Genomic DNA, 23,534 nt, shown 5'->3' with positions numbered 1-23,534 from the left:
AGCCAAACCTCTTGAAGAGAATATAAAGCCAGCCAGTTGCAACGCTTGCTTCTCTCCTAAAGCGGTTACGCAACGCAATGTGTAAGTTACACAAGTCACTGGGAAAAAAACGTCCAGTGTAGCCTTGTACTATAAACTATCCCCCAAATCGCTGTTACACAATGAAGACACTCAGGGTTCGTTCCAGTGAAACAAACTTAAAATAATGGTAGTGACAATATAAACTGGGACAAATTTATGGAAATTTGAGCCATATAGTTTCTCTGGCTCTTAACATCTGACAAATTACTGGAGACATGGTTTGTGGTACAGTACTCAGTTTATTGGCAGGAGCATGCCAGGTGTGCCTATAGGACAAGAACAGCAGTTATTACTTGTGGGTAAATGTGGTAACAGTTGTCAAATAAAATGTTTTTTTTTCTTCTTCTGTCATAGGCAACAAAATTGTCTGCCATAAAATAAGATGACGATAGAGGAAGAAAAGAGGACTTCCTTGATGCAACACCTGTTCCGAATTCCGACACTTAAAAATTGGAAAAATTGAACAAATTTTATATCATGAAAGATATAAAATGGCACGAGGCACAACGTTTACAAAATCAATAAGATGCGAGATCATATTTGAGCTTTGGTTCAGTTTTCTGCACACTCGCGCACACATAAAGTAGCCAATATCACATTCACTATCGTTCGCCAGTTGATTGTTAAAAAAAAAAGTTGTTTATATTGTACAACGTGCTGTCGTTCAGATAACTGGATATTTTCCCATACACCTGATCAAATATATAAAAAAAAAATCTTCACTCACCATTTCCTCAGAGCAGCATTCATACTGTTATCTCAGAACATGTTCACATTTCAGCAACACAGCGTAACCATAACAGTGTGAATTGCTTATCTCGTGATGGCATACCACAACACACATGAACCCTCTGAACCCGTGGTGCGTGCTGTATTCCACAGTCAACTTTATAAGGTTCAACATGACTAAATATATGATTTAGTCATGTCCAAACTAAAACTGTGACAAGTTTATTATTTATGACTTGTTGAAAACAGATAACAGTGTGCTTGCATTGCCATATTGATTATTATAAGCATCTGTCAGCTAATAATTAAGAATCCTAATGAATGCTTTCTTTAATACTGAATTCAGTGCTTGGCTACATCTGGAATGAGAGTTTGAACGGTGTTGTGTGATTTACAGTTGTGGACATCAAGTGATTGGTGTTAACATTCGGACAGGTTTAACGCAACCATGCTAGTTTCTAATGCACAAACGTGGTCTTGGTCTCTATTGATACTAGCTGTTCGGTTGCTACGAGAGAAATGAGCTGACACGGCGGTTTTTATGTTTTGATAACCTGATTCGATTATTTCTGTCTGATTTAACTGATGTCTATTCAATGTTCCATTCCATATCCCACTGGTCCTTTGGCCAAATCTTTTAGAAATGTTTCTAAAATAGTATTCTGTTCCTTTCCACACCACAAGAACAAGTGTGTACAAAACCAGTCAGAAAAAAAAACAGTTTACAGTAATGTAATATAATAACATCAAATGCAGATATTACTACATTATCTGCAGTTAAAATTATAATAATAAAACAATATGACAGTACACAACATTGTAACAATGCAATAAAATAATATCAAAGACAAGTTAAAAAAAAAAAAAGTCACCCATTTTTTTTTTCTAGAACAGTACAAATACTGACATTTCAGTTTAATAGCGAGTTGAACAACAGAGAGAGAGAGAGAGAGAGTGAGTTTCTGTGTCTCTCAATACAGGAACCACATCTTGTAACTCTTCTACTCTCTCATCTCCTCATACTTCCTTCGTATTCACTTTCATCTTCTCCACGGTTTCCTACAAGAGATGGAAAATTACTCAATTAAAGAGCGTTGTTATAAACTCAAGATTTCAATTTACGCAAGGTGACATCTTCTCTGACTAAATCAAACCACTAGCTGCGATGAAATAGGTTTAGTCTGAACTTGTTTTTAAAAACCTATTTTAATCACATAGAGCAAACAGAACATTTGCTCCCATCAATATCTATAAAGTAATTTATAGGTATCAGTGGGAATGAAATTAAGCAGGTCGGTTTAGCTGGATATGAGAATTTGAGTTGCTCAGTAGACCTGATGGAAAGCACATGTCAAATACACATATAAAAATATCAAATTATTTGGTGTACCTCAGAAAGTTCATTCTCTTTTAAATCAGTTTTGACATGTAAGCATGTACTACATCCTCATTTTACTGATAATACTGTAAGGGTAATGTTTTGTGTGCTTTCATGTATTCCACTAGTCTAAAAAACATTACATTTGCTTCAAAAAAAGACCTGTCTGGACTGGAACTCAGATTCATCAGGAACACCGTTCCAAACAACTTTTGACAATCTACGACAAAAATTTGATTCAGATTAACATTCTTGTTTATGTCAGGATGAATGTTTCCCAGAAAACCAGAAAATGATTTACTTACTCTGCAGAAACTGAACACTAGCGTTAGTCGGTTTAAGTACCACCTGACAGAGCAACACCTGGTAAATGTTTCACCTTTCCTAGTTATCTTTACGAAAAAGTCCGAAAAGAAATATACTCCTTTCATTCAGCACCCTTTAAACAGTTGCTGAAATAGTTTAAATAACTAAAGGCCTTTAAGAAAAAAAATTAGAGGCACATTCAGGTACAATTTGCTATGAATGTAGACATCTGAGGTGCAGCTTCATTATCTGTGTATCGTAATAAAGCGGTTTAGTTTATTATAGTCATGTTATTGAGGGCAAATAAATACCGCGTTTGCTTTTTTTTTTATTTAGACCAGGTGAGATCCAGATTAAGAGTGATAACACCACATGGTGACATCACATCAAGGTTAATAAGTACATTTAAGAGTTAACTGAAAACCACGGGTAACCTGATGTTTGTTGAGCTCTGCCACTCTTTGAGACCACTCTTCCTCAGTCATCTCCTTATCATCATCCTCCTCTGCCTCGAAGCCAGGCAGCTTCTCAGACCCTGCAGAGACACGGCGAGAAAAAGAGAGAGAGAGAGAGAGAGAGAGAGAGAAAGAGAACAGAGAATAAGAAAATGCCCCATTTATTCTCTGCACCGTGTAAAAAAAAAAGCAGGTCGGTCAAACTTAGAATTTAACAGGAAGTTCACTTTAAGGAAGTTCACTTTAATGCATTTTACAGTTTACTGATTCTCTGGGTAAGACCTCCCTTGTTAAGAGAACTTCTCTCTTTTTCAAGAGAATTTTAAGATCACAAATAAGAACAGGAAACTCACAGAAAAGGGTATGCGAGTGAGGTAAATTAAAATTCAATTCTGAACTTTTTTTTTTTTAACTACATCTATATTAACCTAGATATCTGAGTTTACCGTGACATTGCGATAACATATCGCACGGGCGATAAGTGCGGGGTTATCGCCGAAGACAACGGCTCAGTCAACATGCGTGAGCAGCAGCAACATTCTGACCTACCGTCACAGGTCACAGCCGTGCACACCCAGTTACCGCAAGCGCACACACAGCGGTTACACTCCACCTGTGTCTCCGCTCCATCCTCATACGTCTCGTCCTCCAGGGCACACTCTGACCACGGGAGTGAGAGGTGTCTTAGTGACAAAATCATAACTGAAATCACTCAAACAGCGCTCTTTGATTCAAAAGTTTTCGCCGCAGGCTTAAGATTGATGATGAAAGAGATGATTCAGGGGTGTAAATGGATAATCTCTTGTGTGTTTTATCGGAGAATGGTCTTACTTTTCTCTGGAGGGTTGAAACCAGGCTTCAGGCAGTTGAGAAACTCGTCAAAGCTCAATTTCCAATCAGCATTCTCATCAGAGAGTTCAATCAGGGCATCTACACAGAGGCTCCTAAACACACACACACACACACAGACATACACACACACACACACCACACACATACATACACACACACACACCCAGCCATGCACATGCACACACAGGCATGCATGTTCATGTACACACGTTCATACATACAAATACACACATGCACACATACATGCATGCACACACACGCACGCACGCATGTATGCACACACACACACACAGACACACACACACACACACACACACACACACACACTTTTGTAAATAAAAAGTAAACAATGATGTGGAGCATAACAAAAAGATTGTTTGTGTTCCCAGCTTTGAAGAGAAAAGCAACAAGTCAAGAAAAAAGAGTTACTGATGGAAAAAAAGTTAAATAATTGCTTGCGTCACAGTCAACTGACTTTAAAGCTGACTGTTCAATGTGACCTCTGGAATTCAAAAAGGTGAGAAGTTGCACGAATCGACTCAGACCCCGTGTCTTTAACGAGAGTTCATGTTCCTTCACAAAGGGTAAAGTGTCACAGGACAGAGCGAGGTAGAACTTTGGTCTGGTAGTCACCTTATCTGCCCTCATCCAACACACACAGACACACATCGCACACGTTCAGTACACAGCCATGCAGAAGAAATCCAACCCCAGCACTTTTATCCCGTTTCACTTCTTCTGTATGCCCTTCGTTTTCTTTTCATTAGAGTAATGAACCACGAAATGTAATACCCTCCATCACCTCTTTTACCTTCAGCTGTTCACTGAATACATTAGGATGTGCCCTTCACAACAGTGAGAAAAAAAAATGACCTACGTCGTTATAGCATATATCCCAATCAAACGTCATTCAAATACAGAGTATGACAGAAATGACTCTCACAAACGAATGAAAAAATGGTAAAAGTGACAGTTGGTCATGTTTGTTAGGAGATGACTTGAATCACAAGGAATGACAGATGGTGTGATTTACTCTCTCTCTCTCTCTCTCTCTTATCAGCGACCTCTTTATCTGTGACGAGATAAAAGAGCAGACTAAGAGATGACAAGCACTATTCTAAAGCCTGACTCACTGCTGACTCTTAATACAAACGCACTGATTCACTCTCCTAACAGTCCTCCTGTTTCAAATTCCTTTCACGTCCTACTGAAACAGTACCAAAATGTTGATTCATCTTTTTTATTCATAACGTAATGCAAGGCAAAAACAAAAAAAAGCCGTTTTTCAGCGTGAAATAGAGAAGGAGGGAAGGAGTTAGCAGAGGAGGCCATATAGTTATGATAAGGTCAATACACCAAACTGCCGAGTCATGATACTAAGTATTTTTTCCAAGGATGATATAACCAGCAGTGTGTGGGGGAAAAAAAGAAGAGGTCTTATTGACTAGCATGATTTAGCAGCAAATTTCCTTACTGCAGGAGAAACCAAATGCGCATGGGAAGCAAATGATATACGAAATCTTTCTTATCAGGTCATTTCATGTGTGAGGAAATTATAATTTAAAATCTAATTAAAATTTTGAAGGATGAGGGCGTAATTACTTGGGATACCGAGTTAATTCTTCACATGCGGAATAAAAAAAAGACACAAGTATCACAGACGTGTATCGTAGGAAATGAATCAATTGAACGGCGCTTTGCGTAATGAACCGGACGAAATTACTCACAAGGCAGTAAGTTAAACGCGTAATTCATATGGTTTTATGGAGGCAAATTAAAAACTCGTGCTGAAGGTAGTGAAATTAAAACTGATCTGATATGCCCAGGAAATGAAATGAAAAAGGAGCACCACTTAAGAGTTAATGCTTCAACAGTTCACTGAAACGGGAGAACTCACTAAGAAACTGTTTGGTTTAAGGGGAGAAACTCACTAAATACCTGCTCAGTCTGAAGGGGAGAAGTCTAAAGGGGAGAACTCACTGAGAAACTGTTTGGTTTAAGGGGAGAAACTCACTAAATACCTGCTCAGTCTGAAGGGGAGAAGTCTAAAGGGGAGAACTCACTGAGAAACTGTTTGGTTTAAGAGGAGAAACTCACTCAATACCTGTTCAGTCTAAAGGGGAGAAGTCTAAAAGGGAGAACTCACTGAGAAACTGTTTGGTTTAAGGGGAGAAACTCACTCAATAACTGCTCAGTCTAAAGGGGAAGAACTCACTAAGAAACTGTTTGGTTTAAGGGGAGAAACTCACTCAGTAACTGTTCAGTCTAAAGGGGAGAAGTCTAAGGAGGAGAACTCACTCAGAAACTGTTTGGTTTAAGGGAAGAAACTCATTCAATAACTCTTCAGTTAAAGGAGAGAAACTCACTCAGTAACTAAGTAAGCATGAATGGTCTATCCTCACAGTAGTATAAACATTCTAATGTGAATACTTTCTATTTCAACCTCATATCTTGAATACATGGTTTAATAATGATATGATAACCCTCACTCCTACATGTGTTTATTTAAGGGTCATATTCTATTCTATTCTATTCTATTCTATTCTATTCTATTCTATTCTATTCTGTTCTAGTACTAAAGCTTTTAAATTTGGCACTTAAAAGGGTATAAAAAAGGTGTAAAACAGACAATACACATAGCAGGTCTTCCTCCTGACTGCTTTTTGACACTGTTTAGTATCTCGTCTGTCTGTCTGTCTGTCTGTCTGTCTCTCTCTAACTCTGTCTTCTCATTCTGTCTCCCCACCCCCTCTCTCTTTCTAACTCTCTATCTCTCTCTTTCTCTCACACACACACACACTCACACACACACACACACACACTCACCGAAGCAGGCGGTTGTTCTCTTCATTGGTGTAGGATGTGATGTTAATGGCACTCTCATTGTGCTGAATGAATTTCAGAAACTCACTGGAATCAAGCTGGGCATCACCATTGTCAAAGTTCTTCAGGGGTGGACAGAAATACAGCAATACGTCAAATTCATTTCATTATGTTTTTAACCCAAAAATGTGTCATTTAACCTCCACAAATGAAAATAAAAAGTTTGCACATAAACAATGTGTTTCAAAGCTGACATACAACCCTAATTGCTTCTGGTCGTTTTTAGCATCTGCAGTAACAGTCTGCGTTCTGGGTAAGGCAGTTTGCATGCAAATTAAGGACAAAAAAAAAAAATTCAAATAAAACTGTCTGGCTTCCTAATTCACAACCACCAATGAAAACCGCCTCACAGTAATCCCATTCAAATCTGTGAAGTGCACAAGACAGATTTTAGTCTGGGGTTTTTTTTTTTTAGTTCACCAGGTCAGTTTCCATTAGAGTCACTGCATGGCTCTAGTTTCAATGGAATCGATGCCACTTCGGTTAGTTTTGTGTGGGAGGAGAGGAGAAGGCTTTGGCAGCCGACCAGACAAAGTGTAAGAGGTTACATAAGCATTACTGCATAATCAAGCACCGGGCAGAATATTAAACAGCCGGAGAAGAGAGCCCAATTCACAGAGAGAGAGAGAGAGAGAGAGAGAGAATGCTGAGTACCAAAAGTCGATGTGGGGTGGACATTAACTTGGCAGACTTTATTTTGTATGAAAGGGAATGTAAACTGAACTTCAGTATACGCTGCCTGGCCAAAAAAAAAAAAAAAGTCGTCCGTTCCACTATTTCGTCGGACCACCTTTAGCTTTGACTACAGCGCGCGTTCACTGTGGAATCGTTTCGAAAACCTTATGCAACGTCACAGCGTTTATTTCCGTCCAGAGCTGCATTCGTTTTTGGCCAAGATCTTGTTGACGACAGGAGAGTCGAACCGCTCCGTAAAGTCTTCTCCAGCACATCCCAAAAGACCTTCAGTGGGGTTAAGGTCAGGACTCTTTCACTATCTGAGCCCGATGAATCTCAGCTTTGCCGTTCTGGAATATGCCATCAGGGAAGAAAAAATCCACTGATGGAATAACCTGGTCATTTGGTACATTCAGGTACTCGACTGACTTCATTTTATTGCCACATAACGTTGCTGAGCCTAGACCTGACCAAGTGAACCAAGCCCAGATCATAACACTGCCTCCAGAGGCTCCAGATCCAAACGGCGACTTTTTTTGTTTGGCCAGGCAGTGTATATACAGCGGTTCTCTGAACCCAAGAGGAAAATGAACTAGAGTGCAAATGTACTGATCAGATCAAGGCTATGAACCACATTGTTTAATGTTTCTCTCTCTGCTTCCCTCTCGCTCTCTCTCTCTCACACATACACACACACACACACACATACGCACAGATACACACACACACACACACACACACACACACAAACAAACACACCTGAAAGTATTTGAAGAGGATATCAGTGAAGTTGGAGCCCGTGGAGAACCAGCCGTCTGGAACCACCTCTGTCTGCAGCCACTCAATGACCCTGTTTCTCAGCTCGTTACGGTCAGCAAGATAACACACAACTACACACACACACACAACACACAAACAGTAAACAGGTAAACACAAACAATAATACAACACAGCACTGACTGTTTGACTTTACAGGAACCGAGACTTTAAAACATACTTCAGACGAGAGAAGTAAAGATAACTCTGTTAAAAACATGTAGAAAACTGACTGAGAGACATCATATTTTGATTGGAAAATTAGAGGTACAGTTGTATCTACAACACACAGCATGTTTGTTTGCTTACTTGGGCTAGCAGCAGCTTTCTCTGACTTTTTCTCTGTAACAGAAAGAGAGGAAAAACGGTCAGTGAGTTCACTGCAGTGGCGAGAGTGTGTCCTCAGCTTTCCTTTCATAGACTGGTCCTAGATTTTCCTAGAATCAGATCATAAAAGCATGACTGGTGGAGTTTGCTGCTAGTTTCCATTCTAGCGTCTGCCGCTCTTGGCTTAAGACATTTCATTTGGCATCAGGCCATAATATTCTTAACAGAAGAACAGGGCTGAAGTCATCCCTGGCTCTAATACGGTTATGAAATCAGAGCAAAGTCAGTGCAAATATTACATGCAAAGTCATACCCTGAGTATATTTTAACTAGGTATATTCTTCAGGGAAGCGAGAACTCAGACAAGACGATTTGTGGAAAGTCTAAGAAGGGGACATTTTCACTCCTACTTGCGTCGTGTCAGAGGTTAAAAAAAACAAAAAAAAACACACGCTCCGTAAAGTGCTGGCGTTTAAATAAAGACTGTTATTAATGTCCCCCTTACCGTTCTCAGGGCTGTTCGTCTGAGCAAATGACATTTACCTACGTCTGGATGTTTGTTTGTATGCATGTATATGTGGGCAAAAAAAAAAAAAAATAGTGTTTGTGAACTTGGAAAAAGAGGCGAATCAGGAGCCGTGTAAACAATTCTCCTAGACCAGTTTCCATCTATTCCACTAACCTCTCAGTCATTCTACTTTTCTCAATATATCCCTTGACCTTGGCAAACTTCTGTCAATATATCCTTTGACTTTGCCAAACTTTCATCTTTGCCAAACTCTCATCTTTGACCTTTGAGTTTGGCCCAGGGTGTGCGCTCAGAGACAGTGCAGTGGCTAATTAACCGAAAATGTCAGTAAAAGTAAAACACGGAAACTAGAGTAAAAGTAATGGAAAGTAGTCCAAGGAGTGATCATAATTACTGACACATGTAAAAACTAAAATACAATCAGCCCTATGGGTCTGTGACATGTATGTAGATCTGTAAATATTGGCACGGTCCTGATTTTGAGATCCATAAAAATGAACTGTTCGTGGGCCAGATGGAGGGCTCATTATATGGTTTTTACAACAATACGTCAAAGTCACGTAAACCATAATGTCAAACGGCACAATGATATGTCACAATTTAACATCTGTGTAATATATCCATTCTTTTTAACTGATACCTGAGATATCAAAACTATGTTTACAGAGACTGTAACCCAAAAATAATACCAAGTTTTGGACAAACGGATTACATTTTTGAACTGAACATGCGCGCGCACACACACACACACACACACACACACACAGACACACCTTTGCAGTGTCCGTCGTAGGCCACCTGAATCTTGAGGCCGGTCAGGCATGCGTCTCTGTGGAGCTCACAGTGGTTGCGATAGGTCTTCCCATTACTGCCACACACCGTACGCTTGTGCGGTTTACATTGCTGAGAAGGACAAGTGTCACACCTGTCATCTGTCTATGTATATTTAACATCTCGGTGTTACGGTGGAGTTTTACTGTGTGTGTATGAGTATCGTGTATCGTGTGGGATGACTGGGTGTGTTGGCAGTGTGTGTGTGTGTGCGTGCGTGTGTGGGATGACTGGGTGTGTTGGCAGTGTGAGTGTGTGTGTGTGTGCATGTGTGTGTGTGTGTGTGTGTGTATGTGTGTGTGTGTGTGTGTGTGTGTGTGTGTGTGTGTATGTTTTGCTGTATCATTCTGACTCACCTCAATGCAAAGGCAGGTTGGCTCTCCTTTCTCTGTCACTGCACACTCTCTTCCTGCTCCGCAAAACACGTTGGCACACACCTTTGACTTACTCTTTACCTCCTATAGGAAAGCAGGACAAACAAACAAACGAACTCATTAAAACAATGCGATAAGAACTTACAAACATGCACTCTCAGATACAAAATACTGTTTGTCTGTTTGTTTGGGTTTTTTTTACAGGAAACCTAGACAAATAGGAATTTTTCACAGTAATATAGTGTTACATTTGAGGCGTGTGAACTCAGAAAAGATCACTGGTGCCATCTAGTGGTGATAAGGAGAGTTGAACTAAAGGGTAAGAATCCAGTTTGATTTCACAAGCATACCTCTGGAATTTTTCTGATTACTCATTTTATAAAGAGCTGATGGTGGAGTCATTTCACACTCTGGAGAATCACCTGGCTCAAGGGTGAGACAGTTGAAAATTCAAGGTCTAATCATACGAATGGCCACTAGACAGGGCTATAAGCTTAAAGTCTGTAGAACTAGGCCAGTTTTAGGTCAAATTTTCTCCATGTCTGTCTTCTCTCTCTCGCTCTCTCTCTCTCTCTCTCTCGCTCAAACAAAACTCACACATTCACAGCCCCCCCCCCCCCCCCACCACAAACACACACACACACACACTTGAACACACACTTGAACACACACATAGGGCAGAAGTGTGTCTTGGTATTTTTCCTTTGCCTCATGTCTGCATGCTCCAGACTGATTTCTGGTGTTTCTTTCATTGAATGTCAGATGGGGGGGTGGGGGGGTTAGATCTGAGGACCTCTGACCTTTAATAAAGATTGGGGTTCACCTCCAGCTACTGGGTCTTTACATGACAAAACCTCAAACACAGAAATACACACTCCTATGTCAAAAAAAAAAAAAAAAAAAGAAAAACAAACCACAAAGACAACCACGCTTCCATTGGACAGATGGCTCACTCAATGCCGCTTTGGACTGCTTTGAAAAAAAAAAGAGGATTCTGCTCACACTAATGACTAACTGAGACGGTCGCAGACAAGACACCAAACAATGTTCGAGTTGTCATGTCTAACAAAGCCTAGAAGGAACCGATCTAAAACTAGATCACTAACATGACCAGATTGTTTGCATGTGTTGCCCAAACCACAGGAAATATCACCTAGTTAGAAATGTGGTGCTCTATCGCACTTACACAGCTACAAGTGCGTAAGTTCATTTCTCTTCAAAATATCTTTCTAAAGCTGATTTCGTCGGACAAGCGGGTCAGTGAAAATGGTGCCTCTGTGTTCCCCCCCAAAAAACCTCAGCTGGACACATTTGAAGCCCTTAAGGACTAAAGCTAAAACTGGAAATTAAGCAAAAGCTCCATCTTGCTGCTTTTTACTGTCCTGAAACTAAGCCGTAGGGTTCCCATGGAAACTACAGATAGCATAGTGCAGCACCCCTGCAAATGGGACTTGATTCAGTTTGTGTGTTCTCACATATGGGGAAATATATGGGTTTTATACAATTTAAAAAAAAAAAGTGACTGGTCATTTGCAGGTTAACTGAAATATCCAATGAAGGCATTGATGATCCAATGAAGGCATTTCGTACAAGATCGGGCAAGCGTAGACTACTGCCTGAGGACACACAGAGAGGCAGAGAGCATGTGAGAAGACCATCTGTCTATGCCAACTGACCCCTCAACTCTGACCCCTGACCTCTGTTAGAATTTGCCTGTGAGAATTTCAGGAAATATAAGAATTAATGTGCCACAGCTCTAAACAGATGCTACACACACACACACACACACACACACACACACACACACAAAAGTATGCACACAGACACCACACACATACACACCCACACACATACACACACACGCATGCACACACATGCACAAATACAGACACACATTCTCCGAATCTGTGTCTAACGTTTTTTTTTGTTGTTGTTGTGGTTTTTTTGGTACCCACATGGTGTTAAAAAATGAGCATAAAAAAAAAAAACGTGAGAAACAGACAGAGGAAACAAGAGAGCAAATATTCCGCCCCCTGAGCGATACAGAGGAATGCAGAGGAACATCCAGCCCGTGACTCTCTGTGCACGTTCCAGAGAACTCATCAGTCTAACGGCCCTTCCAAAGTCAGCAGCATACCAGTCCCATTACTAACCGCTGCTGTTGCGTTAAGAGGAGTTGTTTTGGCACGGCACTGAATTCTGCATGTCTCCCCCGCTGTCTCAAACAGAATAGATGAGTTGACAAAAAAAAAAAAAAAAACTGAACTCTTCTGATTTATGAGAAAATAAACCTCTAATCATCTCTGCAGCTCCAGAGGTCCACCAACCAATAAATCAAAGAAAGTATGCTCTCTCTCTCTGTGTGTGTGTGTGTGTGTGTGTGTGTGTGTCTGTATGCTTGTGTATGTTGTACTGAATTCAAATGACCATCATGAATCTGATGCAGAATCCCTTGAGTGCCATTTGAAGTGTTTGACAGGCATGTGTGCACGTGTTCTCGATTTCTCACCGATCCTGTCAGAAGTTGAAAGAGAGAGAGAGAGAGAGAGAGAGAGAGAATGTCTCTGCGCTTGTTTATGTGTGTGTGTGTGTCTCTGTGTGTGTGTCTCTGTGTGAGTATGTGTGTGTTTGTATTGGCGCATGTGCACGTGACTGTGTGCGTGTGACTGCAATTACTTCAGCAGAAAGACATCTCAACGGGCACCAGGGATAAAAACAGGCAAAAAAACCCCCCAAAAAAACCACCGGTCGCAAACTTGGAGACAGATGACAACACTGAGTCTGTATGGATGTCAAACGGAATCTCAACGACTCAACAGACAGGTCACGGTAACTCAATCTTTTCATCAACTCAAACTCAGACAAACAAACGCTGTGTTTGTTTTGACTTTTTCAGTCCAAATCAAATATGTATGAGAACTCAGAGCCATGTCCTCTGCAACAAAAGAGCCTCTTTTTTTTTTTTCCTGCACAGTTTCCTCTCATTCAAACATAGGAAATTTCACTTCAACAGATCTGTTTGACCCGAGCTGTTTATCACACTCTCCTCATGAGCTTGAACTGCGACGCAGTTTGACTGTTCCTCTGCTGTATCTTGACAAACGTGTTAACCAAATGACAGACCCTGCCACAACAAACAAACAAACAAACAAACAAACATTTTCACGTATTTCACGTTCGTATACATATACATGTTCATTTAGCTTCTCTACACACCGGTCTGAACGATTCGTTGATTTGCGCTACGCAAACCAAGCTCAGGCCATAACTGCAGGCATCATTTCTGCGCTGGTACGAATGAATTACAAGGTGCCGTCTTTTTTTTCTTTCCCTTTAATATTAGCTGTTCTTCAGGGCGTTCCGTTCAGAGACGGTCCCGGAGAAACTGCTGGGAGTGATTAGAGTCCGTGACAGCTTTTAACAGCCTGTAGTTTGCGACAGTCTTTCATTCTCATAATTAGAACTCATAAGCTCCATCGGGGATCGTGTTTGCTCAAGACGACTCTGATTCAGTCTGTGTGCTTTAGCCCCAGCCTGTGTGTGTGTGTGTGTGTGTTAGCTCCGACCAGACAGAAACAGACAGGGAGAAATGACGCCAGCACATTTAATGGTGTTGTTTTATGCTGGATCATTCTTCAGAGGAATTACGGTTCAAAAAAAAAAAAAATTCTTTTCTAAAAAGGGAAAAAAAAAAGTTTTTTTGTTTCAGAGAGCCAAAAGAAGAAGAAGTAAAGATAAAAGAGAGGAACTAACTGAGTGAACGAGAGCATATGTGTCGAGGGTTTTTTTTACGCCGAAACCAAAAACCGTGAAGCTAAGAACATCATACTCTAGGTCAAACGTTTTTGCGACGCGTTGAGGGGGTAACAGTCACAGACGCATGCTCAGATACACCGCCCATAACCAAAACATGCCCCTGAAAACTGTCACACAAAAAATAGTAAAAAAAAAAAAAAGAAAAAGGCCTGCAAACTGGGACAGCGTAAGACACCTTTGTGGAGCCAGCTGAATGTGTAGTGTGGCAGTATAATCAAGGCTGAGGGTCTATGGCTCTTTGTGTTGGCTCATTGCTGATGCGAGTTGTCTGCAGGGCTATCCGAGGGCTCGGGGGAAAAGGGGTGAAGACATCTGGCCCTGTAAACTGCTCTATAAAACGGAAGACAATGGAGAAGGCAGGACGGAGGGGGCCTCGTCTCAGCGGGGTGAGCACGGACCCAAACACAACCTGTCTGGACCTCCCCGTGCAACCCGAGACAGGCCACAGAGTCCAGCTGCGCTGACTGCGCCCACACTGGGCTTACTGGTTTAAAGGAAATCACTAATATGTTTAACAGGAAAAAATAAGGTTATGTAAAAAAAAAATAAAAAAACCCTAATAAGGACTCTAGTTAAAATGAAGGTGAGATCTGGAGACAGATAAAGCTATATATATATATATATTAAAAAAAAGAAAAAGAAACAGCTAATAACTCTAGTTAATATGACGACGAGGTTTACTTAAGTTACCAAAACAGTTTTCTCAGCCACTCATTGAAATGCAACATATAAGTTATTGCACATAGTCCTACATGGCAGTTTAAAATGTCTAAAGGTTTATATTATGTTGTTCTAAGAGCAATGCGCAAACACACACACACACACACACACACACAGACAACACATACACATGCCTGCCAGCGCACATGCGCAAGTTGAGTCGTGACTGAAAAGGAGAGAGCAGGCAGCACATTCCTCACATTCCTGCCCAGGGTCAGTGCAGTGTGTCTGGGTGACTGATCTCTGCAGGAGTCCCCGGACAGAGGGTCTCTGGAGACCAGACAACTCAACCATACAGCTGACCTCTCCACACAGCATCACAGAGCTGTGCTAGCAAAATGGTTCAGATGTGTCCACATACACACACACACACACACACACACACACACACAGAGTACACAACCACAAACTTGTGGTGATGATGCTATACGCTCATTCGTGTCTCACATTACTTCACCACTATAATGGTGATTCAACTGTGTGTGTGTGTGTGTGTGCGTGTGTGTGTGTGTGTGTGTGTGTGCGTTTGTGCATACATAGTTTGGTGATTCCACCATACAGCAGAAAGTCACAAGCTGGTCTCTTTTCATGCAGGCAGTTCTGAAATGGGAGAGGTGGTCGCTGATTTCCATCTGTTCTACAGACTCCTCCACAACTTTAAAGAAAGACCTGGAGTCTCATCTCTTCAGCAAAAACATCTTACCACCAGCAACCCACTCCCATACACTCAACCCCTTACCTACTCACCGACAGCTCACATGACCTGCCTTCTAGTGCACTGCCTTTTTTTTTTTTATGATGTATATTATCTAACGCTCCCTCGTAAAAACTCTCTGCCACTGTTTGTGCTGACCTGTCTCCATTTACTTTTCATGGCGGAGATTTCATGGTCTCTCTGGTAGGTATTACTCAGCGTTTACTTTTGATACACTCAATTTCAAATGGTACATTATAAGTTTACGTTACGGATCAGTAGGCCCGGTCTGTTGTTGGTACGGCAGTATAGCTGTTCTGTTGATTTTTGTTCACAGAATCCCGACTGTTAGCATTGCTTTGGGCAATAACCTCATCTCTTGCACTTTTGTAGCTCCCTGTTCATGAACACAGTTTCAACATTATATGTCTGTAGTTGACTCTGTTACTTCCCTCATCTTTTCTTGGACTTTCTGGTTAACCACTGAACTTAGCATGTAAACCACAGTTAGTTCCTTAACGACGTCATGCTTGGACTGTATTTTAACACTCTTGAATATAAGCTTCTGCTTAGTGAGTAAATGTAAACTGTATTTTAGAGAGAGAGAGAGTGTGTGTGTGTGCGTGCATGTGTGTCCGTGTATGTGCGTGTGTGTCTGTGTTTGTGCGTGTGTGTGTGTGTGGGAGCGCGCGCGTGTGTGTGTGCATATGCTTGTGTGTGTGTGTCCGTGTGTGTGTGTGTGCGTGTGTGTGTGGGGGTGTGTGTGTGTGTGTGTGTTTCCGTGTATGTGCGTGTGTGTGTGTATGACAGACAGTCTAAGCTGTCAGCTGCAGCAGATGGAGGCACAGAAGTACGTGAAAGGGAAGAGTCACACACACACACACATTCACACACACACACACACACACACACACACATTCACACACACACACACACACACAGGGTGGGTCAGCCCACCCTGACCAAAAAGAGGGGTGACCTTGCGTGTCCCCAGCCCGTCTGCAGTGGGCCAGCTGGCTCAGACAGGGCTGTGGAAACCAGTACGGGGCGGGGGAGCTGTCAATTCCCCACACACTCAAGGACCCGAGTCGGTCTTTCTACACTTGTTACATTTGAGGTCTGAGCTATTTTTAAAAGAGACAAGAAATACACGGATAACGTAAGGATGACTTAAATGCCCAAAGGGCTGCATTTTTTAAGAGAAAACTTCTCTTACTATTGAAATTCATGAGTGAGCACAAGCCCCCCCCCCCCCCCCCCCACACACACACACACACACACAACCCCCACCCCCACCACCATCCTCTCTATATTTGCTGCAGTGTTTCCACATTCCATTTGCTTTACCTCACCAGTTTCACATCTCAAAACAAAACCTACATGGTACCTGTTTTACATTCATCTGCATAAGAGCTTAGGGTAAAACAAAAGCGGAGAATCTCTCAGGCTTAGCAATAATGCCCACTAACTTTTCCAAAGTCATTCTTTTTTTCCTGTTTCATATTTCCTCAAAAAGTTGAGCTTTTTAATATCATAGTCTGTCTGTTCCTTGGTTCTCTCCTCTGTACATATCCCGAACACTGACAGTTACTGTGGCTGGGTTTAAAAAATGTAAAGACACTGTGAATTGAAAATTCAGCTAGAGATGTCACATGTTTTCACACAAACTAACTCTCACATCTCAGGCCCAGCCCCCCCACACACACTTCATTCTCTCTCTCTCTCTCTCTCTCTCTCTCTCTCTCTCTTGCTCTCTCTCTCTCTGAAACACAGCTTTGTCTCCTGGTTTTTGCTTTTGTTTTTATCAAGCTCCATCGTGTCATTAACGTCCAGGAAAGCTTGCAGTGCCGTGAACTCCCCTGGCCCTCTCCTCCCTTGGTCTGGTGCACACATGTGTTACACATTAAGTTTACAAAGAAAGAAAAGAGAACATCGAACTGTGTCAGAGACATAACACACACAAACGCACACACACACACACACACACACACACACATCACATCCATCCAAAGATAAAAGAAGTCCACAGATAAATACCTGCCCATTCCAAGTATTTGTTCCACTCTATAATTTGTTCCTAACTATAATCTTAAACTGCTAGAAAAAAAGCACACTCTCATAAAAACTAAAGCCTACTAAATTCTCTCTCTCTCTCTCTCTCTCTCTCTTTCCCAGTTCAACCAGTCCCTGTCAGCGCAGGACTCTGACATGAATGTAATCTGATGGTGAATGGATTTGGGAGAATCTGCCATGCGCTGCATTGGGGCGCAGATACCAGATGTCTGGAGACAGAGAGCTGTGGTTACCATAAACAGGCATTACTCAGTCCTCCTGCATGCTCAGAACTGTCTCTCCCTCTGTCTCTCTCTCTCTCTGTGTCTCTCTCTCTGTCTTTCTCTGTCTCTATCTCTCATTTCAAAAGCCCTCTTTTAGCTCTCAGCCTATCTGTAATTCAGAAAAACTAAATGAAAACATATCGCCTAAAGAGAAAAAAAATTCCTTACTCTCTGTACAATACAGGATTTACATATTCAAAAAGCTCTCTGGGGGGGAAAAAAAAAAAAGAATGATATGGTTAGAATATCTCTGCTTCATGCTTTCTGGTCTAATTTTCTCTTTTTAATGGTCTGTGAATGGGATGTCAGTGCAGTAAAGCATAGTATCATTCACTGTTTAAGCCCATCACTGTTCACACGGCTCTTTAGGCCTGTTTCCAGTGCGTCGAGGCTCCGGAGCTTAACGTGAATAAGGAGGATAATGAATAATGGGGAGAAGCGAGAACGGACGGATGAAGAATGAAAACTGAGAGATGCACTGGAGAGAGGACCACCGGCTGGCTGTAGTCACGCAGATAGCGCTGGAGAACTAGCGATTTTTGCCCCCCCCATTCATTTCATCCTTTTACCTTACTTTTAAGGCTTCCTTTTGATCTCACTCTCCAATGGTTATTTGTGCCATTTATGAACATTTTATTTCTCATCTGAATCTGATTAGAGCACCCCCCCACCCCTCCACCCCCCTCCCTCACTATCTCAAGCTTCCTCAGACATTCTCTTTTGCTCTCGCTGTCTCTCTATTTCTCTCTATTAATCTCTCTCTCTCACACACACACACATTACGTTTTTCAGTTATGGAGGGTGAGACATTTGTCGAACATAATAAAACCTGCATGATAAGATCTTAAGTGATTTCTATAGGGATTTTTTTTTGTTTTGCTCTCCTTTGCGCATGAGACAACGTCTGCATTCAGATGATACGGAAATAATAAAATAAAGGCTTCTGGTCTGGCTCTATAATTCAGTTTCCCCTTCTCTCTTCCTCTCTCTCTCTCTTCTTCTCTCTCTCTCTTTCTCTGTCTGTCTGCTCTCTCTCTCTCTCTTCCTCTCTCCCTTTCTCTGTCTGCCTGCTCTCTCTCTCTCTCTTCCTCTCTCTCTTTCTCTGTCTGACTGCTCTCTCTCTTTCTCTGTCTGCCTGCTCTCTCTCTCTCTCTCTCTCTCTCTCTCTCTTGCTCTCTCTCTCTTTCTCACTCTCGTTCTGTGTGTGAGTGCTGCAGACTGAGGTAATGACAGACAGATGTTTGGGGGTGGAGGCAATGTGAGTAACAGGATATGCATTCTTTAACACGGGTTTGCCTCGCATGAGCCTCAGAACACAGCCATGCTGTTTAAAACACCTTTCTCTAACAAAGAGTAAGCCTCACAGTACATTTCAGAGGAGACTTGTGTTGTGTTCTGAAAGAGTGTTTGGTGGTTTACAATCCCGGTAAACCACAGAGAAAGGAAAGCCATTGTGCATGAAGGATGGTTTCACAATTAGACTGCAGTGATCAAACAGTCTAGGGGAGTGAATATAATGTAGTTCACACTCTTGTACTGATGTGTCAGCCTTAACTTTATTCTCTCTCTCTCTGTCTCTCTCTGTCTCTCTCTCTCTCCCTCTCTCTCTCTCTCTTTCTCCCTCTCTCTCTCTCCTCTATTTTTCAGCCAACAGGTAATTAATCAAATATCTCCTAACAATTAGTCCACGACCCAATCCTTTGTTCCTCTCTCACTCTCTCTCTCTCTGAAAAAGAAATCAGTGAGTCCCTGGGTGACTGTTAACTCAAGTCCAGGAAACATGCCGGATAGGGGTGGGCAAGTGAGAACTGTGTAAACATACAAGAGCAGTCAAAAAGAGGGCAGACGAGACAGAACGCGCACGTGAGAGAAAAAGAACGTGAAACACATCGTGGACGAGAATTAGCCTCACAATTAAAAGCGTCTTTACTTGCGAGCACTCTCTCACCTTCTCAAAGCAGTACTTTAGCAATCATATGGACGGCATCAGCCAAAACGACTTCACCGACTGTAACATACAGTCATTAGGTCTATGACCATTCCAAACATACATACTCATTCTTCCAAGAAAGTGACCAGTAGTGGGAAAGAACGAAAGCCCGAAAGAAAGAGAGAAAGAAAAAGAGTAAGAGAGAAAGAAAAGGGGGGGGGAGCAGCTGCATCTTTCCATGATGTCATACTGGTGATTCCAACGAACAAAAACACCAGTTCCCCACCTCCCCGTCCGGCTAACTCCGACGAACCCCGTCCAAACCCACGCTGACAAACGCTGACCCCGCCGTGTGTCAGACCGTTTGCCTTTCCGTACGTCATCACCCAGAGGGCACAGGAGACAGCACTTCCCTCTCTGACCTCTACAGAGCACTCGCTTCCACCCTCACACAACTCCATCATAATCATAATACTATATGTGAGATGAAAAAAAAAAAATTAAACCATACAGAGCAAAACTTACTTATGTGCTTCAGCACTTTTTTGACAACAATGTGTGTGTGTGTGTGTGTCTGTGGGGTGGGGGCAGGGGGTGGGGGGGTAGGGGAGTGGGGGGGGCAGGGGGGGTAGGGGGTTGCATGTTGTCACTGTTCTTCTAGATTCTCTGCCAGACTCATTTGTTTGCCAGCATAAGTTTGTTTTTTGATCAAAAAAAAACAACCAAAAACATCCTGATCCATCCTGATCAAAACTCACCGCTTTTTTAATTAGTTACGCTAATTTTTTTTTGCGTTCAGTATTCATCCAAAATCTCATATTCTAACTACGGTTTATCCTATTAACACAAGCACAGATTGGGGATTTATATTCACATGAATTATTTAATGGGCCAAAAATGAGTGTTTAGACAGAATATGAATCTTTATATTTTATTAATGATTTTTTTTATCATACCGATAAAAAAATCATGTTGTTCTCAAAGTGTATATATTTGCTTCGGAAATAGGTCACTCGGTTTCTCATGACTAAACCAAATGCAACTGCCTCTTCAACATATATATATTTTTTCTTATCAAATTTTCATTCGTCTGTTGCGCTTAGCGAGTCTGACTCTAAGCGGTTTCTGCACACGCAACACTTTTCCCCCATTTCATGAATTTTACATGCTCTCATGTTTTTAATAAGACCGCGGCAGTCTTCTCATGTCCAAGTTTTTTTTAAATAATTCAGCAACTGTTGACATCGCTCGAGAGTTGAACCCCCGCCCCCAGAAGGCGGAGATCTAAAACTGTCAATCAGGCACAGCTGGATCCCTCATGACTGACCATCACTCAACAACTCCCATAATTCACCCTCTAGCTTTCCCCAAGGGTGCGTGACATTTTTCAAGGTCAAGATCCAAGATCACCCTCTGGCCACGGTAAATATGCCTTTAGACAGCATCTCCAAGCCCGATTAAAGCTGCAGACTAAAGGGGGGGGGGTGAGGGGGAGTCCATCTCATATGATCCTGTAATATTCCTTTGGACTATGCAAACAGCTTGTCTGAGGCATTTTGACTGAGAATTGGCACTAAACCATAAGATACGATTTGAGACTCTTTTCTGACAAGCAGCTTTTGTTAGGGATTTTAAAAAAAAACAAAAAACAAACAAACAAGATTATCTCAAAAGAAAAAAGAAAAAGAAACACGAAATAACAAAGATTTTACTCCATCCCCAAAAAGAGAAAGAGTTTAAAGTCTGATCAGAGACCAATGATGCAGTAAAGTAGTGCTGGGGAAAGCAAATAGCTTTTTGTCACCTTTAAGACATTCTATAGAACAAGGCCAAAAAAAAAACCAAACAAACAAACCCAGAAACAGTTTGGGCATGTCTCTAGAGGTTTTGTCTCTGTTGCTGGTTCTCTAATGAACGGGAATGAGGTATTGCTCCAAACGTGACAGAGCCATTTTACCATCCACATGAAAAGGCAAGCACATCTGTCAGTACCCATTACGTTTAGTTAACACCTGAATGCTGACACAGGGACAGCCAGCTGAGCGTTTACCACCGGCTGTTTAAATGGTAAAGAAGAGAACACACACATACGTGCGCACACACACACACACACACCTGGACCACATCATTACAGGGTATTAAGAATGAGAGAGAGAGAGAGAGAGAGAGAGAGGGAGAGAGGGAGAGAGAGAGAGGGGGAGAGAGAGAAAGAGAGAGAGGGAGAGAGAGAGAGAGAGAGAGAGAGAGAGAGAAAGAGAGAGAGAGAGAGAGAGAGAGAGAGAGAGAAAGAGAGAAAGAGAGAGGGAGAGAGAGAGAGAGAGGTGCAGAACTGTGAAATAACACATCCTCTTGTTTACCTGTCATGAAAATGCCACCTGAGAGGCAGTGTCTCTAGTTGTTTTGATTGCCTGGCTAGAACTGCTTTGTAATTACACTGTCACTGACTATTTCAACAAACACCAGATGCTTAAGTGCTTATTGGGGCCCCAGCAGAACTCCACACAGCAACTGTCCTGCATCTTATTGACTTTCACAGCTATCTGCTGTACTGGGTTCATTTGCTCCCAAGGCCAGTCACACCAAACTGACCATGTCTGTGGCCACACAACCACTTAATTAACAAGATAAACATCATAAACTTGGCCACCATCTTTCAGAGCACTGATACCACACTGGGGGTGAATGACCTCTGTGGTTGGTCCCAGAACTCACCCAAAGCCTTGATAAATTACTTAATCTGGCTCTGAACTGTGTGTGATGTTTTTCTGTATGTAGCTGTGAGAAACGGTTTATCTGAAATCTTTGAGGTCTAGATACAGGTGATTATGGAGTGAAAATGTAAACTTTAGAGAGAAATATTCTATGACTTTGAGATTAATCAACCAGCTGATGTACTAATAAGAATTTCAACTCTAACGTTACTGAGGGAACGACTAAAACCTAACCTAACCGAGGCTAAACCCTGCAACTAATTATAGTTCTGTTCCAAACTCTAACTCTGATGCTGGTTCTAGTCATTGTTCAATCTCAAACATGTCTTCAGGTATACAGGTACTTGCTTACTGCTGGGTCTTAAGTGCACATAAAAAGTTCTACAAGCTCTGGTGCGAACGAGACGAAACCCAAAAGTTCAGCAGAACACTATTCTAATAGCCTATTGTACACTACGTAGCAGCTCACCTTACTTCATTTAATGTTGTTATAAAGTGGGGGAAAACAACGCCAAGCGATGTTGTTTGGTGGGAATACACGTTTCTTTATCTTCTTTTTTTTTAATGAAATTCAAAGATAAGATTCTGAGTAATAGTCTTGAAAAATTCACTCACCTCCGCATGACAGCAAACGACAACTAACAGGACAAGTAGAGGGACACCTCGAATCATCTGCGGGAAAACCTGCAAAACACCGAAGATAACTTTGGTAGCAAAGAAATTCAGTCTAAAACATAAGACTAAAGCAATATTTACAAGACACAACAACAAACCAATGTTTAATTAGCATTTTCAAGTCTTACCATTGTTGAAGACGGTGTCTCCTCTTGCGCTGGGGGAAGGACGGGACCGTGCGCTCCGTAAGTGACAGAGAGAGGATGGGAATGAGGAATTTGGAAGCTAAACGGAGAGCAGGATTAATTTCACCCCTCTCTCCCCCTCACTGTGACGTCGCTGCGGAGCGTGCTACGGGCCGAGAAACGACCGAGCTGTTGGTAATTGTTGCACCTCCCAGTTTGCCACGGGTCTGCAAAGCCTTTGCGGGGTTTTTTTTGTTTGGTTGTTTGGATAATATTTTCGTTATGTCAGCA

At 41.8% G+C, this 23,534-nt stretch overlaps 1 protein-coding gene across 1 annotated transcript; it reads right to left on the bottom strand.

Annotated features, from left to right (window-relative positions):
• Positions 1-1,737: 1,737 nt before the first annotated feature.
• On the bottom strand, positions 1,738-23,333 carry fstl1a (follistatin-like 1a). Its single transcript, XM_030780646.1, has 11 exons — positions 23,247-23,333; positions 23,059-23,127; positions 10,219-10,320; positions 9,805-9,934; positions 8,485-8,517; positions 8,119-8,249; positions 6,628-6,746; positions 3,781-3,893; positions 3,499-3,609; positions 2,929-3,029; positions 1,738-1,869 (listed from the first exon to the last, which is right to left on the bottom strand). The coding sequence occupies exons 1-11, from the start codon at positions 23,247-23,249 to the stop codon at positions 1,828-1,830; spliced, it is 954 nt and encodes a 317-aa protein (XP_030636506.1). The 5' UTR covers positions 23,250-23,333; the 3' UTR covers positions 1,738-1,827.
• Between the last annotated feature and the right edge of the window lie 201 nt (positions 23,334-23,534).

The sequence above is a fragment of the Chanos chanos genome, chromosome 7, assembly GCF_902362185.1.
Source record: "Chanos chanos chromosome 7, fChaCha1.1, whole genome shotgun sequence".
Taxonomy (NCBI): Eukaryota; Metazoa; Chordata; class Actinopteri; order Gonorynchiformes; family Chanidae; genus Chanos; species Chanos chanos.
This window is presented reverse-complemented; position numbering and strand designations above follow the sequence as displayed.

Coding starts and splice junctions, on each gene's coding strand:
- fstl1a (XM_030780646.1), bottom strand. Junction 6,747..8,118: donor TCCTCTTCAAATACTTTCAG/GTGTGTTTGTTT, acceptor CCACCCCTGAAG/AACTTTGACAATGGTGATGC. Junction 3,030..3,498: donor CACGGCTGTGACCTGTGACG/GTAGGTCAGAAT, acceptor GTGTCTCTGCAG/GGTCTGAGAAGCTGCCTGGC.